The sequence below is a fragment of the Phoxinus phoxinus genome, assembly GCF_949152265.1.
Source record: "Phoxinus phoxinus genome assembly, chromosome: 23".
NCBI classification, from domain to species: domain Eukaryota; kingdom Metazoa; phylum Chordata; class Actinopteri; order Cypriniformes; family Leuciscidae; genus Phoxinus; species Phoxinus phoxinus.
In genome coordinates this window covers 19,643,035-19,658,509 of record NC_136898.1, presented here as the reverse complement: position 1 = coordinate 19,658,509, position 15,475 = coordinate 19,643,035, and the positions used below count along the sequence as shown (strand labels likewise).

Here is a 15,475-nt window from a genome sequence, read left to right as displayed (position 1 = left end):
GATTGGACAATCAATGGCTGAGTTACAGCAAATTCCTTTTTAATTGCAGTAATAGCATGCTTTAGCACTTAGCTAATGTTTGCTAGCATGTTTTAGCATGTTTCTAGTATGTTGTTAACATGTTTAGCACTTGCTGGCAATTTTTTATATGTTATTAGGAGTCCAAAACAGTGTTAAACATGTCACTTCCTGTTGCCAGCAGGTGGCGCTATGACTGTAACTGAATATTCTCATGTAAATGTGTTCAGGGCAGAACTCTTATCAAACGTGTGAAGTTTGGGGCAGATTGGACATTGTTTGCCTGAGTTACAGCAACTTCCTGTTTAATTGCAGTAATAGCATGCTTTAGCACTTAGCTAATGTTTGCTAGCATGTTTTAGCATGTTTCTAGTATGTTGTTAACAAGTTTAGCACTTGCTGGCAATCTTTTATAAATTATTAGGAGTCCAAAACAGTGTTAAACATGTCACTTCCTGTTGCCAGCAGGTGGCGCTATGACTGTAACTGAATTTGAGCATGGTCATGTGTTCAGGACAGAACGCTTATCAAACGTGTGAAGTTTGGGGCAGATTGGACATTCAATGCCTGAGTTACAGCAACTTCCTGTTTCATGGCGAAACATCAAAATTTGTCAGGCCGCCGAGGACACACCCTTCGACGAAAACTCAAGATCTTCGCAATTTAACGTCGCAAAGGCCTTAAGATTACACTCACCAAATTTGAAGATGATCAGATTAAAACTGTAGGAGGAGTTCGTTAAAGTACGAGGCCTGAAAATGGCAAAAACTGCACAAAAATCAGAGAGGAAGTTCAAAATGGCTGACTTCCTGTTGTGTTTAAGGCTATGCTCCAAGAGACTTTTTTGTAGGTATTGGGTCATTACATGTATGTACCGAATTTCGTACACGTACGTGAAACGTAGCAGGAGGCGCACTCCGTTGAACATTTATAGGTGGCGCTATCGAGCCATTTTGCCCCGCCCAATTCTGAAACGCATATCAGATGTCAATTTTCGCCGGTTCTGACGCGTGTGCAAATTTTCGTGAGTTTTCGTGCATGTTTAGGCCCTCAAAAATGCGATTAAATGCGGAGAAGAATAATAATAATAATAATAATAATAATAATAATAAACAGAGCAATTCCAAGAGGGTCCTCACACCATCGGTGCTCGGGCCCTAATAATAATAATAATAATAATAATAATAAACAGAGCAATTCCAATAGTGTCCTCGCACCATCGGTGCTCGGGCCCTAAATATAATAACTACAGTTTACCTGTTTTGAGTCAGGAAGTGTTGACCAGAACAGGACGGTTTGTAAACCATCTAATTGTTTTTAGACGATGCACTCTCAGAGCGGGACGTACCCAACAATTCGAGACCAAGTAGAACTTGTTAGATGCGTTTGTTAGATGGAGTTCAGTAGTTTGCAGTTGGTAAAGTAACATCCCAGCTTTCCAAATTTAGTACAAACTTCTGATTTGTAATATTAGTTCAACTGTTTTAACTTAAGCAGACAGATTTATCATTCGTTATTAATAATCTTATATTTTGGTTTGTGTCCATGTTCTAAATTCAAAAAGGCATTAATTAAATGAAATTCATCTGTAAATGTATGAAAAAAGGCATTACCACAAACTTTTTTTATTGAATTTCCAGAAATCAAAACTACATTTAGGCATACAATTCTAGTAAATACTGATAAATGGCTGATATGAAAATTTCTGAATATTTTGTCTAAAAAAACAAAAAAACTGAAATCAGACATTTTACATTTATTTTACGTTTAACTTTTTTAAATGCTACAAGTGAATTTAGGCATCAAAACATTATAGTGTACTTACTATATGAAAAAAGGATGTTCAATTTGAGATTTTCTATATACATTATAGATTGCATTTAATGTTTAATGCTATTAAATTATTAGTGTTTTTAATGATGAACTTTAAGTGAGCGTTAGATGAAGGCAAAGTCACAATTGACTGAGATTTTGCCATTTTTTTCACACACAGTCGGGACTTTAGTGTTAGTGCTTTTTTCTTAGTGCTTTTCCTGACTCCACATACTATAGGAACAAAACTCTTAAATCTATGATTTTTTTTTATCGTCATGTTTGTGGTCTCTCACATTTTGAAAATCTAAAAAGATTTTACAAATTTTAAGTGTGGGCCAGCCATTATTTTTTGGGAGTAAACTCAAACCTCTGTTCAACTGCATTCACGCTGCTAACAACCAGAAGTCATAAAATCCCAAGTGAAGTAGCTATTGTTCTGCATAAGTGTTGTTGAGACAGTGCAGTTTAAGTAGGAGAGCCTGGTTAATCAGTTCTGCTGGGTTAGACAGGCTGTGAAGCGTACAAGAGAAGCAACCCTTGAACTCTGACCACACTGAACAACAGCTCTCTGCATCAGCATATTCCCCCTGGCAGAACAGTGCGAACGCAACGGGAGAGCATCAGCATCTTGTCAGCGATCGATCGAGTGTTTTGTCAGGATGATTGATTGCTCTCGTGTGGATCTGAGGGTTGACAGCATGCAGAGAAGTTCAGAGTGGAGGAGGACTGTGTGTTGTCTGCTCTTACCAGGCCTGCGCTGTAGTATCCGGGCAGATACTTCTCACAGATCTGGACCAGACCCCAGAATGCATCCTACCAGAGCGTGACCATAAAAGAATAAGAGACCAGAACAGGGTATAAGCTTAACTTGCTTCTGTACTCAAACATTTAAACCATTCAAGCAAACATATGCACGTGTGCGTGCGTGCGAGTATATATATATATAATGATACGATAACACTTGCAGCCTTTATATATGATGCATTATAAAAGTATTTTAATGCATTAATTAATGTAATTTTGCATATAAAGCACCTTATAATGCATTGTATGATCTCATTAATAATTACAACCACAGTTATTATGCACTATTTATAATATAGCGGTAATATATTCCTTGTTACACCTTGAGAGCATATAATGCATTAAAACACATGACAAACAACCAATTGATGTAACAAGGAATCTGCAAATATTATAATGCATTTTAACTCGGGTTAGAATTATTTATGAAAATAAATAATGCATTACAACGTACACTTTGAATATCTTTATAATGTATTATACATAAAGGCTTCAGATAAAGTGTTACTGATAATTCTAGTGTTTTATTATAACACATAAAACAGTACAATAGATAACTATATAAATCAATAAATAATTGATGAGGTGCATCCAGGGGCGAGCGAGCGATCAGAGAGGAGCACAAACACGAACCTCAGCAGGCATGTGCATGAGCAGCACCGCGGCTATCGGCGCCTGAGCCTGACAGTAACCCTCCTCCGGTCTGTGCAGTGTGTACGCCTTCAACACCCGGAACAGATCCTGCTGCCTGCGCACACACAGATCAATGCGTTATGTAACAGAAGGGACGAGGTTCAAAGGCTGAGGCTTGTAGGTGAAGTGACGTACCCGTGGCCTCCTCGAGCTACAAACATCTCGTGGAACGGGAACTGTCTGTGGAGGTCTTTTTCTATCACGTCCAGCCATTTAGGATCTCCTGGCTGACTGTCCAACTCCTGCCAAGTCAAGTCACACTTGTTTATATAGCGCTTTATACTGTACAGATTGTTTCAGAGCAGCTTCACTATTATAACAGGAAAATAAGTGTTAATGTAGCTCTAGAAATCATTTTAAAGCTCAATGTTGTTTCAATTAAATTCAATAACTGTCAATGTTCATCAATTACGAAAGTAGTTCAAATTATTCAGCTCAAGTCATTCAATATTGATTCAATAACAGTGTAGATGTTGCCAAGGTAGTGCTCATCCACTTTTGTTTTCAGTGCCAGTGCAGTTAAATCGATAATATTACAGCATATGAATCTCCTTTTAAACCCCAAAATACAATGATAACTGACAGCACAAAACTTCAAACATAAATAGATTTAAGATAGAATTACAATGCATAACACGCACAGATCTTATACACATAATATGTGAAATATTATTACAATTTAAAATAACTGTTTTCTATTGTAATATGTTAAAAAGTAATTTATTCCTGTGATCAAAGCTGTATTTTCAGCATTACTCCAGTCTTCAGTGTCACATGATCCTTCAGAAATCATACTAATATGATGCTCAATAAATATTTCTGTGAGTATATTCAGATTATATATCTAATTATTATCAGTGTTGTGCTGCTTAACTTTCTTTTGGTGAAAACCATGATAACATTGTTTTTTCAGGATTCTTTGATGAACAGAAAGTTCAAAAGGAACGTGTTTATTTAAAAATAGAAATGTTTTGCAACATTATAAATGTCTATACTGTAACTTTTGACGAATTTGCATCCTTGCTTAATAAAATAATTAAATTATTTGGCTGAAAATATGGAAATTTGGCTGAAATAAGGTGTCTCAGAAGGTGGCATAATCAAGTTGTTTTGGAACAGTGGCGTTTCGAGTGGACAAACCTCAGAGATGCTCACAGTCTCACCTGAAATTTGCCCAGATTCTGTTCTTTCTTCACTTTGCCTCCAGAAAGATAAAGCCACGCACGACCTCTGAGTGACGGAGGGATGCCCTTCTGACAACGCAACTTCACCTTCAGACAGGCGGAGAGAAAGACAGTGGGATTGTACACTTGTATTTTAGGATGACCTACGACCCTTAATGGCCAATGACATTTCCCATTACACAAATATTAATGAAACTGAGCACTTGCGCTCATAAGCCTCATTTATACTTCTGTGTGAGTGAGTGCTCATTTAGTGTGCTTGCAAAACTCACTACCACAGCAGTAATACACATAAAAAAAAGAGCATTTCATTTCTATATTTGCTTAAAATTACATTATTTTGATGGAAAAATGTAACTGGAATAATTATGGATATGGCAAATATTCGCGACAGGCCTTGTCGAGCTGAATTACAGTAATTATGCATGAGCTGCGGATGTGGCGTCTAGCTGCCGTTACCTTGTGAAATGACTAACTCAGTGTTTTGTCTGTAAGTTTAGTCACTGAAGAGAGATTCAGCACAGAGAGAATCATCAATGAGAATTACAAAAGCAAATGGTAAAAAGCTATCTAACATTATTGTAGAGACTAGTGGTTGTCACAGTTTTTGTTGCAGGCCTGGTCATTGCTTTATCTGATTATATTAAACAGTTTGTGAAGCACACGGTGTGAGATGTGCAATCAAATTCTTAAGATAACATCATGTGGACATGATTGCTGTTGTTGAACGTTTTATGAACGTTACGGCATTCTCTAAAGAATTTGAGCTATTCGAGAACAAAAATAAAACCTGTGGACAAACACAGGCCTGTTAGTCAGAGTCCAACCTTCTTGTGTTTTTTGGCCATCCACTTGTCCCAACTGTTCAGCATATCCAGCCATTTGGCTTCTCTCTGCCGGAGCACGTCTGGAGGAATATCATCACTGTATCGAGAGAGAACAAAGAGAGATTAGATCATTTATCTGATGTAATAAAGCACACCCACACATACAAAATCACGCATGTTAGCAAATATGAGGTTAGGAACAGAGAACCGGTTCTTGTTCAGAACAGACGTTTATGACAATCTGTTCTATTAAAGGGTTAGTTCGCCCATTTAAGACATGAAGTTGTATGCAATCCTTACCAGCACTATAGTGCATACGCACTGACCCACTCTGTGGTCACCTCCCTGGTCAGAGTTCTGGCCGCTGGAAGTTTTTCAAGAAAGTAGTCCTGGTTAGTTTCCGGGGCCACAAAACTGTGCGTTTTTACGTGAAAAAATGATTTGCGTTTCAAAGCTTGATTAATTTACATCACAAAAAACACTCCAGACAAAATTCATACCTCAGTTTTAATCTGCACTATTTTCTTTCCATTTCTATCAATCCGCGCTGCTGTCGACGTCAACAGTGCGCACGTTCCGATCAGCTGTTCAATAGTGTTTACACAATCGAATGACAACGACGTAAAAAGTAGAAAATTAACAATGGTGCGAACTTGTAAATTCCCAGGTTGTGACCACATATGTGCCGGGATCCCCGTTCAGATTCCATCGTTTTCCTGTTTCGGATATAGCTACGAGACAGCTTTGGCTGGTTGCCATCGGCTACTCTGCGGGAGCTAAAATATCCAGAATCAAGGATTTTCGTGTGTGCAGTGCTCACTTCAGCGAAGACGATTACATCCCCAACCAAGGAGGAAAAGTCAAAAAAAAAAATTTAAAGAGTTTTGCTGTACAGTAGCACGTAAGGGTAAGCTCTATTTACTAACTTTATGATCCCATGTCTAAACTGTACGGTAAACAAGCTGATGTTTAGACTCCAGTGGAAATCACGTGAAAAGAAGTCTAATATAAAAACAGTATATAGGGATTTAGGTACAATTTGCTGAGAAAACTATTTGAACACACACAATTGAGTTCATAAAGGTATCCCTTTGGCGTTGTGCTAAAATTACTTTCATCATCATCTGTTCCGTCTGACATTGTGCTAAAATTGGTTTCATCATCAGAAGTTTCGTAGTCAGACATGTTGTCAGCGAGTCGCGCTATCAACAGCTGATCTGAACGTGCGCACTGTTGACGTCGACAGCAGCGCGGATTGATAGAAATGGAAAGAAAAAAGTGCCGATTAAAACTGAGGTATGAATTTTGTCTGGGGTGTTTTTTGTGATGTAAATTAATCAAGCTTTGAAACGCAAATTATTTTTTCACGGGAAAATGCACAGTTTTGTGGCCCCGGAAACTAACCAGGACTACTTTCTTGAAAAACTTCCAGCGGCCAGAACTCTGACCAGGGAGGTGACCACAGAGTGGGTCAGTGTGTATGCACTATAGGTCTGGTAAGGATTGCATACAACTTCATGTCTTAAATGGGCGAACTAACCCTTTAATGGTAATGGTTTATAAAAAAAAAATACCCCGACTGTGTTTTCTGCAACGCTGTTCACCAGCAGAGCATCACTGCTACTGAATCTACAATGGCAGTTTTAATCAACTCACTTCCTCACTGAACCGGTCAGAGTGCTTCTTGACTAATCATAACCACGCTTTCTTCATGTCCAGATCAACAGGAAACCAGAAACCTTTTACTGTGTTATGTGTTAAATATACATTTCTTAAAGTTGTACAAAAAAAAAAAAAATCTGAAAAGCAGATTTAAAGAATTAAAAAAGGTTTTGCTTCTAATCCCTATATTGTACATTTAGAAGCTAATCCTTTCTTATTTATAAATTCATCTCTATATTTACAAACATATCCCTATTTATTTACTTTTTTTTTACACAAAATCATCACTATATATTTACAAACTCACTTCCATTTATTTACAAACTCATCTATATACGTTTAGACATTCATCCCTTTATATTTACAAACTCGTATATGGATGAATTTCTAAACATACACAGGTGCTGGTCATATAATCATCAAAAAGTTGATTTATTTCAAGAATTCAACTTAACAGGTGAAACTAATATATTATATAGACTCATTACATGCAAAGTGAGATATTTCAAGCCTTTATTTGTTATAATTTTGATTTATAATTTTGATTATGGCTTACAGCTTATGAAACCCACGAAATCAAAATCCCAAAAAATTTGAATATTGCATGAAATCACACAGAAATCACACAGTAATTACACAGTAATACCATGGTCATTGAACCAGGTTTTGGTTCTTTTGGCAGTTTTGACAATCCAAGATGCTTGAAGTCCAGTGTGAAGTTTCCACAGTCAGTGATGGTTTGGGGTGCCATGTCATCTGCTGGTGTTGGTCCACTGTGTTCAACGCAGCCGTCTACCAGGAAGTATTAGAGCACTTCATGCTTCCTGCTGATGACCAACTTTATGGAGATGCAGATTTCATTTTCCAACAGGACTTGGCACCTGCACACAGTGCCAAAGCTACCAGTACCTGGTTTAAGGACCACGGTATCCCTGTTCTTAATTGGCCAGCAATCTCGCCTGACTTTAACCCTATAGAAAATCTATGGGGTATTGTGAAGAGGAAGATGCGATACACCAGACCCAACAATGCAGAAGAGCTGAAGGCCACTATCAGATTTTCATTAGTTGTCAGTTATAATCATCGAATTTACTGTATTAAATCAACTTTTTCATGATATGAATATACAGCACCTGTATATTACAAATGCATCCCTATGTCTAGAAACTCATTGTTAAATGATTGACAAAATCATTGCTATTCATTTACAAACCCATCCCTATATATATATAGAAGCTTGTTAACTCTTGACCTGAGATGTCCACTCCAACTGTTTGAAAAGCATAACGTGGGTGTCAAATTAGCTCAATTGAACCAGAGTACTGTAGGCGTCTTCATATGTTCACAGGAAGTTCTTCTGACGGAAACTCAAAACACAAGCTGCTTTCCACTGCTAAAGGAAAAACACCCATTTTGAACCACTACCGCCGTGTTTAGCAACTTGCATGTCTTCAAGTAAATGACTTGGTTGCACAACCTCTATGTGATGTTAATGTGGGATGACTGTTTATAAGAATGTTCTGGGCAGTCAGGACGGGGGAGATGGAGATCACAGGGAAAAGCCCTGTGTTTGGGAATCTTTCTGTCCAATTGGGTTCATGTGACCCCAGCACCTCGGCCAAAAAGCCTTTTTATTACATCCAGCTGACAGACACACCCTTACATATGAGATTTAGAGGCTTTATATCAGATAAAACACAGAAAATATTACAATACAGAGGTTTACAGTATTTGTCCTTCAGAAAACTTGAGTGCAAGTCTGCCACTACAATTGGGTTAGGGGTAAAAGCATTAGAAACAGCACTTATAATGGCTCTGGTCCTTCTTCTGTGTCATAACGGCAGTGATCGAAGCTCTGATCGGTGGACTGACTCAGGCCAGAGGAGATCTGACATATTGAGCACTGAAGATATATTTTGACGGTGTTTTTATTTATCAAATGGGAAAAGATTAGCATACAATGAATGAAAAAAGATTACACGATTATTACTCAAAGCTCCCGCTCTTTTTCTTTTCTTTATTTTGGATAATCTTGTTTTTTACAGATGGATGAAAAGTATATTGGGGAAGTCTGCATCCAATAATCCTTTGGCAAAAGGTTAGAGACAGGACAGGCTGCGTAAACCCTGAAGGCACACGCACGGTCTTGAAATGGAAAGCAAATAGACTCGCGCGCACACTGTGTGTACACAGATTACGCAGTCTAGATTGGATTATCGTCAGCGATCAGATTACAGAGGACTGCGGTTGTTTAGAACTATGGAACAGAAACAGGGCCCGCCGTTCTCCTGTTTACTTGTGTACGCAGGTCGAGCTAATTGTGTTATGCTGAAAACACAAAGACAGAGATGAATGTAAGCTGGAGGATTGAAGTACAAGAGGAGCGGCCTCGTGGAAAGGGTACGGCATGTTCACTTTCACACAACAAGTTTCGTTGTTGTACTCTAAAAGTGTTTCCTTTCACCCTATAGACATGTTCTTCAGGTCAAAGCAGAAAGCCTGCAGTTAGTAGAGGAAAACAGGAAGCACATGACTGAAGCCGCGGGAAAAATCCCTTCCTGGTACTCACTATATATGGCCACAAGAACAGGCAGACAGACAAACTGGCTGACTAAAGAACTGAAAGTGTCAATGTTAATATATGTAGGGCTGAATAGCCATTTACAATCAACCTATTTTTAAGCGAATTTTGGGATATCGGCAAAAAAAACCTTGATGAAAACACCAAGATGTGCATAAAAACGTATGCGCTCAACTGAGTCGGATCATTTGTTTATTTGATAAGAAGACATGCGCATAAACTATGATGGAAACACATTCACCAAATAGATACCTTGATGCGCAACAAAAAAATTCTCTTGACTTTGCCTCTACAGAGGATGTGATTGGATAAAGTCTGGACTAACCAGTGGACCAATTTCATTGCACAGCATCTCAGACGCTGTTTTTGCTGTTGGCTGAGAGAGCAACGCGCTGCAACTGAAGAAAACACATGCGAATAGAAAAGCACATCTTCATCAGTTTCACAACACCACCAGATACAGAAACGCGCTGCAAAAGTTCTCAACACTACCAGATACAGAAATCTCTCGGCCACCGTATGTTTTAGTTATTCTGAAATGCCTGAGCCAAAGTCTATCATTACAATAATGTTTTGGTATAATGAACTCCCAGAAGCGTCTCACACGATTGCGTTCCCAAACACCAGGCATCCGAACACAAGATAACATGACAGTGTTTGTTGTGTTTCGTTCATTTATGATGTAGGATAAAAGAGCCACAGTGTCTTCCCCTAGTGTTTTCCCCTAGTGTTAGTGTTTTCTGAGTCAGTGTCGGCTGCAAAGATGAAGTCTCCACACAGTATAGTGTATGAGCCTACAGTATCAATGCACATTCACTTAAACATAACACGCAGCACATGCTAGTTTAGCTTCCACACCGCAAAAACGTGTAAATGCACATAATAATAGGGGCAGTTGTAACCCAAAAATCGCGGGTTCGAGTCTCAGTACCAGCAGGAAATGTAGGTGGGGGGAGTGAATGAACATGCGCTCTCTCCCACTCTCATTACCCACAACTAACGTACCCTTGAACAACGCACCTAACCCACAATCGCTCCCCGGGCGCCGCAGCAAAAATGGCTGCCCACCGCTCCGAGTGTGTATTCAATACTCACTGCTGTGTGTGTGCACTTGGATGGGTGAAATGCAGAGCACAAATTCTGAGTATGGGACACCATACTTGCACTTCACCACTTCACTAATAATAGCGCATATTTAGGTTAATGTTAGAGCAATGTTTTCTTACATGTTTCAAATTATAAGCCATGTTTGAGTTTGATGAATGATAGGCGAACATTTTAATTTCCTGCCCGACATAATTAGCATATGGGCCAGCTGTGTTAACTGACGTGTGACTTAGCCACTTCCTGTAAAGTGTTTTTTTTTTTTTGCTACCAAAATGTTTGTGCACAAAACAAAAGCACATGAAAGCAGCATTAGCCTCTTCTAAACAACTAATGTTTGGTCAACTACTAGAGGGCAGCCCTAATCATATAGTGACTTTATAGACTAAATTCAGATTGGATGTGCCATATTCAAAGTGAGAAACCATCCAAAAAATATATTTCTGGTCATAAGTTCCAGTCAGTTTGAATGAAAAAGTTCTTATTTGTAAAGCATCCCAAAATCAGAGAACATCATAAGACACAAATACAGATGAAGCTCTGTTGTGTGCTTGCCGAACGTGAACAGGTTCACTAAAACTCCCCAGAGGCTTGGCGCTCAGTTTCATCTCCATGGCAGTAATAAACAAACGGAGGGAAACAAAAGCCAAGAGGTGAAATGTCATAAATGAGTCTTCTCCATGGAGAAGTGCAGTTGTCATTGTCCATTGTGCAGACAAACTGTCCTCGTAGCATAAGCACAGTCGTCTTTCTTTAACAGACTTTAATGTCATTAAGCATGAATGATTTTTCTGTCATGATGGTCCAGAGCAAACACAGAATCCTCTAAGACCTCTTTTATATGATATTCGATGGGAAAGAAAGAGCGATGTGTGTGAGAGAGAAGGAAAATTGGAGAAAAATGCTATTTTCCAATAAAAATGCACATAAAGGGCTAAAGCTGCTTTTTCCTACAGTCGAAGTCAAAACCAATGTAATGCATTTCTTATAAGACAGAGAATCAGCATATTTCTGAGGAATGGATATTGGTATGGTAAAAAAAAAATGGAGCAGAGAGTATTTACACAAATTAAAAAAATCTATACTATCTTTCAAAAGTTTGGGTCGTGAGGTCTCTGATGATTTGAAAGAAGTCTCTCTCACCAAGGCTGCATTTATTTGATCAAAAACAGTAAAAACAGCAATATTGTGAAATATTATTACAATTTAAAAGAACTTTTTTCTATTTTAATGTATTTTTTAAACTGTAATTTATTCCTGTGCTCAAAGCTGACACATGATCCTTCAGAAATCATTCTAATATGATGATTTGGTGCTCAAGAAACATTTCTGACTATCATCAATGATGAATAAAGTTGTGCTGTTCATATTGTGTGTACTATGTGTGTGTGTGTGTGTGTGTGTATATATGTATATATATATATACACACATATATACACACAGAAAGAAACGTCCCTTTTTCTGATATTGTATTTTTAAGATAATTTTGTAAAATCCAAATAAGCTTTACAGAGTTTTATTGGAAAGTGCTAAACAATTTTGGAACAGTCCTTAAAGGGTTAGTTCAACCAAAAATGAAAATTCACTCGCCCTCAAGCCATCCTAGATGTATATGACTTTATTCTTTCAGCCAAACACATTATATTAAAGGTTATATTAAAGGGGTGGTTGATTATGATTTCACTTTTCTAACTTTAGTTAGTGTGTAATGTTGCTGTTTGAGCATAAACAACATCTGCAAAGTTACAACGCTCAAAGTTCAAAGCAAAGGGAGATATTTTCTTTTAAATAACTTGTTTTTTAAGGACTACAACAAACGGCTGGTAGAGACTACACGACATTCCTCACGGGTTAGTGACATCATCACCAACCCTAAAATGTACATAAACCCCGCCCCCTGACCACGATTTATAGATTATCAATGACTAGAAGATAACAGCACATAAGCTACATAAATTCACCAACTAACCATTCAGAAATGTTGTCTACATGTTGTCACTTCTTCCTGAGATCTTTCTGACTCCGGTTTGAACATAAAAGGCTAAAAGTTTTTGACATTTTCAGGACACAAGCTGTCGAAGCTCCGCCCTCTGTGCTGGGAGCAGCAGCTCATTTGCATTTAAAGGGACAGACACAAACTGACAACTTTAGCCAGTTATATAAAAATGTCTGTGAGGTATTTTGAGCTAAAACTTCACGTACACGCTCTCGGGACATTTATTTTACATCTTGCGAAAATGGCATTATACCACCTCTTTAAAAAAAATATCCTGGATGTTCCAAGCTTGACTCCAGATGAAAGATGGCCAGGGTCTTGATCACCTGTGTGAACCTGCCATAGACCTAGGCATAGGCATACAGAGGTGAATAGAGCAATAAACTGTAATGTCGGTAAGATGCCTCAGAGTGAAAAGAGTGGCAAATCTTACTGAACACAAAGTTTTTAACTAGTGTAGAAACACCAGAAGTCACACACTGGCTAGTGAGTGTCATCCTGCTAACCTCATCTGGTACTGCAGTCATAACTACACCACTATGATGGGGAAAAAACATGATTGAGGGCCTTTCAGATTAAATACATTTTCTGCCAAGCAAAATGTAAATCGCAAGCATTTCATTATGTTACACAAGATGTGTTATCGGCCAAAGTATTACATAAGTGAACATGCGGGGATCAGTGAATGTAAAGAATTGACAGATTTTGTGAGGATCCGCTAGCACTCATCAGAGTTTAAAACAGACCCGATGTCTTGAGCTATTTTATCAGCAAGTTAAACTATTTAGACGCCTGACCGCCACACTGTTGCCTGTAGAATGAACTGAATGAGTCACGGAGCAGTTTTATTTCACAACTGAAAACACTTGCAGGGAGGTTCTGCCAAAACAAATCAATGAGCCATTCTGAGCGCTAAAGGGAGTTCACAGCAAGAAGGAAAACGTCCTGCGTGAGAGCCTATATGAGAGACTGGAGAGAAACATTCTGTTAAGGGAAAAAGGGAGATTCTTCGTGTGAACTGTAGAGGACTGAAGCGCCTTTCTGTGATTAATTCAACAGCAGATTCATTTGATCAGTGCATGTTTCCTTGGCCGAACAGAACTATATTGTCCCGAGCCATTAGAGACACTCATGTAAGTCAATGCAAAACAGACAAGTGTTTGTAATAGAAGCATAAGAAGAGGATGCAGGCGATTTACTAGATCATCTATAGAAAAATAATTATTTGTTGTGAACATTAGTTTGTACACTATATCCAGTCTTGAGACTAATACACTAGTTGTATGGGGTGAGTATGGCTTTTTATTTTGAAAGATATTAATAGTTTTATTGACACTAAACTAAGACATTAATGATGTTACAAAAAATTATATTTCAAATAAATGCTGTTCATTTGAACTTTCTATTTTTCAAAGAATCCTGAAAAAAAAAAATCGTATCCGAGTTTCCACAAAAATATTAACCTGGACAAATGTTTTCAACATTGTTAATAATAAATGTTTCTTGAGCATCAAATCGTCATACAAGAATGATTTCTGAAGGATCATGTGACACTGAGGACTGGAGGAATTATGCTGAAAATTCAGCTTTGATCTCAGGAATATATTACAGTTTACAATATATTCAAATAGAAAACATTTATTTTAAAATTGTAATAATATTTCGCAATATTGCTGTTTTTACAGTATTTTTCATTCAAAAATATTTGTTATTTGTTTTTCAAATAAATGCAGTCTTGGTGAAAATAAGAAACTTTCAAATTTGTTTTACACATTATACCAACCTCAAACTTTTGAATGGTAATCAATGTGTAAATTATAGCAATATTTACACTTTTCAGCTTCTTTGGGCCTCCAAATAAGTAGTTAATTCACAAACAAATCTAAGAAAATAGAAAGCAAATGATAACATACAGACACAGCTTATGATACATTACATAACAATATCCGTCCGGTATTACATGGCTAGAGGAACGTGAGCTGACCAAGCACTTCTCAAAGCTAGTCGGCTTAGAAGAACTCAGCAAGAACGATCACTGGGGACTTTAATGGTGTTAAAGACCGGTCAACTCATCTGCGCTCACATGGACGAGGACTTTGTCCACAGAGTCCACTTAATGCAGGTGTGAAAATGTGCCACAAACTCACACACCAAAACAAAAAACATCAGTATGCTTCACAGTAACTTTCATGATAGATTATTAACAAACATTTAGTAAGGATATACATATATATATGCAAATATGTGAAAGTGTCAAAATCACATGACAGTTATAACTATTGTGCCTGTTAGGTATTATGACGAATAATATTATTTGTTCATGTTATTAATGAAAGTTGGTATATGTTACTGATACTCTGGAATAAACTGACAGGTATTTATGGTTAATGTCTTTCTTTTACCTCCATAAATGTGACTGCCACTTACTTTTCTCCTGCGCTCTGTTGAGCTCCTCCTATGAAGCCATATCTGTCGGCCTGGGTCTCCGTGTTGGCGAACCCGTTGAGCTCGGAGTCTGAGCCCAGAGAAGAGCTCTCGTGCTCGGCCAGATTATCCGGCGTGCCCCGCGGACTCTTGCTGTCCCTCCACTGCACTCCGTTCCCCGACTGAAGCTTAGCCATGATGAATATGCGCTCCAAACGCGACAAATGAACTTGCTTTTGGTCCAAGCAAGAATAAAATGTGTTTTGACACACAGATAGTGGATTTCCTCCTGACAACCGCCTCAAACTATCAACACTGAGATTTGAGACTCACAGCCTCCAGTGACACTAACGATACGCCATATCT

The 15,475-nt window shown here is 38.1% G+C and overlaps 1 protein-coding gene across 1 annotated transcript in view; it reads right to left on the bottom strand.

Annotated features, from left to right (window-relative positions):
• tbc1d10ab (TBC1 domain family, member 10Ab) overlaps positions 1 to 15,475 on the bottom strand; it is a 29,197-nt gene that overhangs the window by 13,175 nt on the left and 547 nt on the right. The window contains exons 2-7 of the mRNA XM_079600016.1: positions 15,113 to 15,473; positions 5,342 to 5,438; positions 4,494 to 4,601; positions 3,466 to 3,572; positions 3,271 to 3,385; positions 2,581 to 2,646 (exon numbers count right to left, since the gene is read on the bottom strand). Of these exons, the coding sequence (XP_079456142.1) occupies positions 2,581 to 2,646; positions 3,271 to 3,385; positions 3,466 to 3,572; positions 4,494 to 4,601; positions 5,342 to 5,438; positions 15,113 to 15,306 (687 nt within the window). The 5' untranslated portion in view covers positions 15,307 to 15,473. The remainder of the gene's footprint in view (positions 1 to 2,580; positions 2,647 to 3,270; positions 3,386 to 3,465; positions 3,573 to 4,493; positions 4,602 to 5,341; positions 5,439 to 15,112; positions 15,474 to 15,475) is intronic.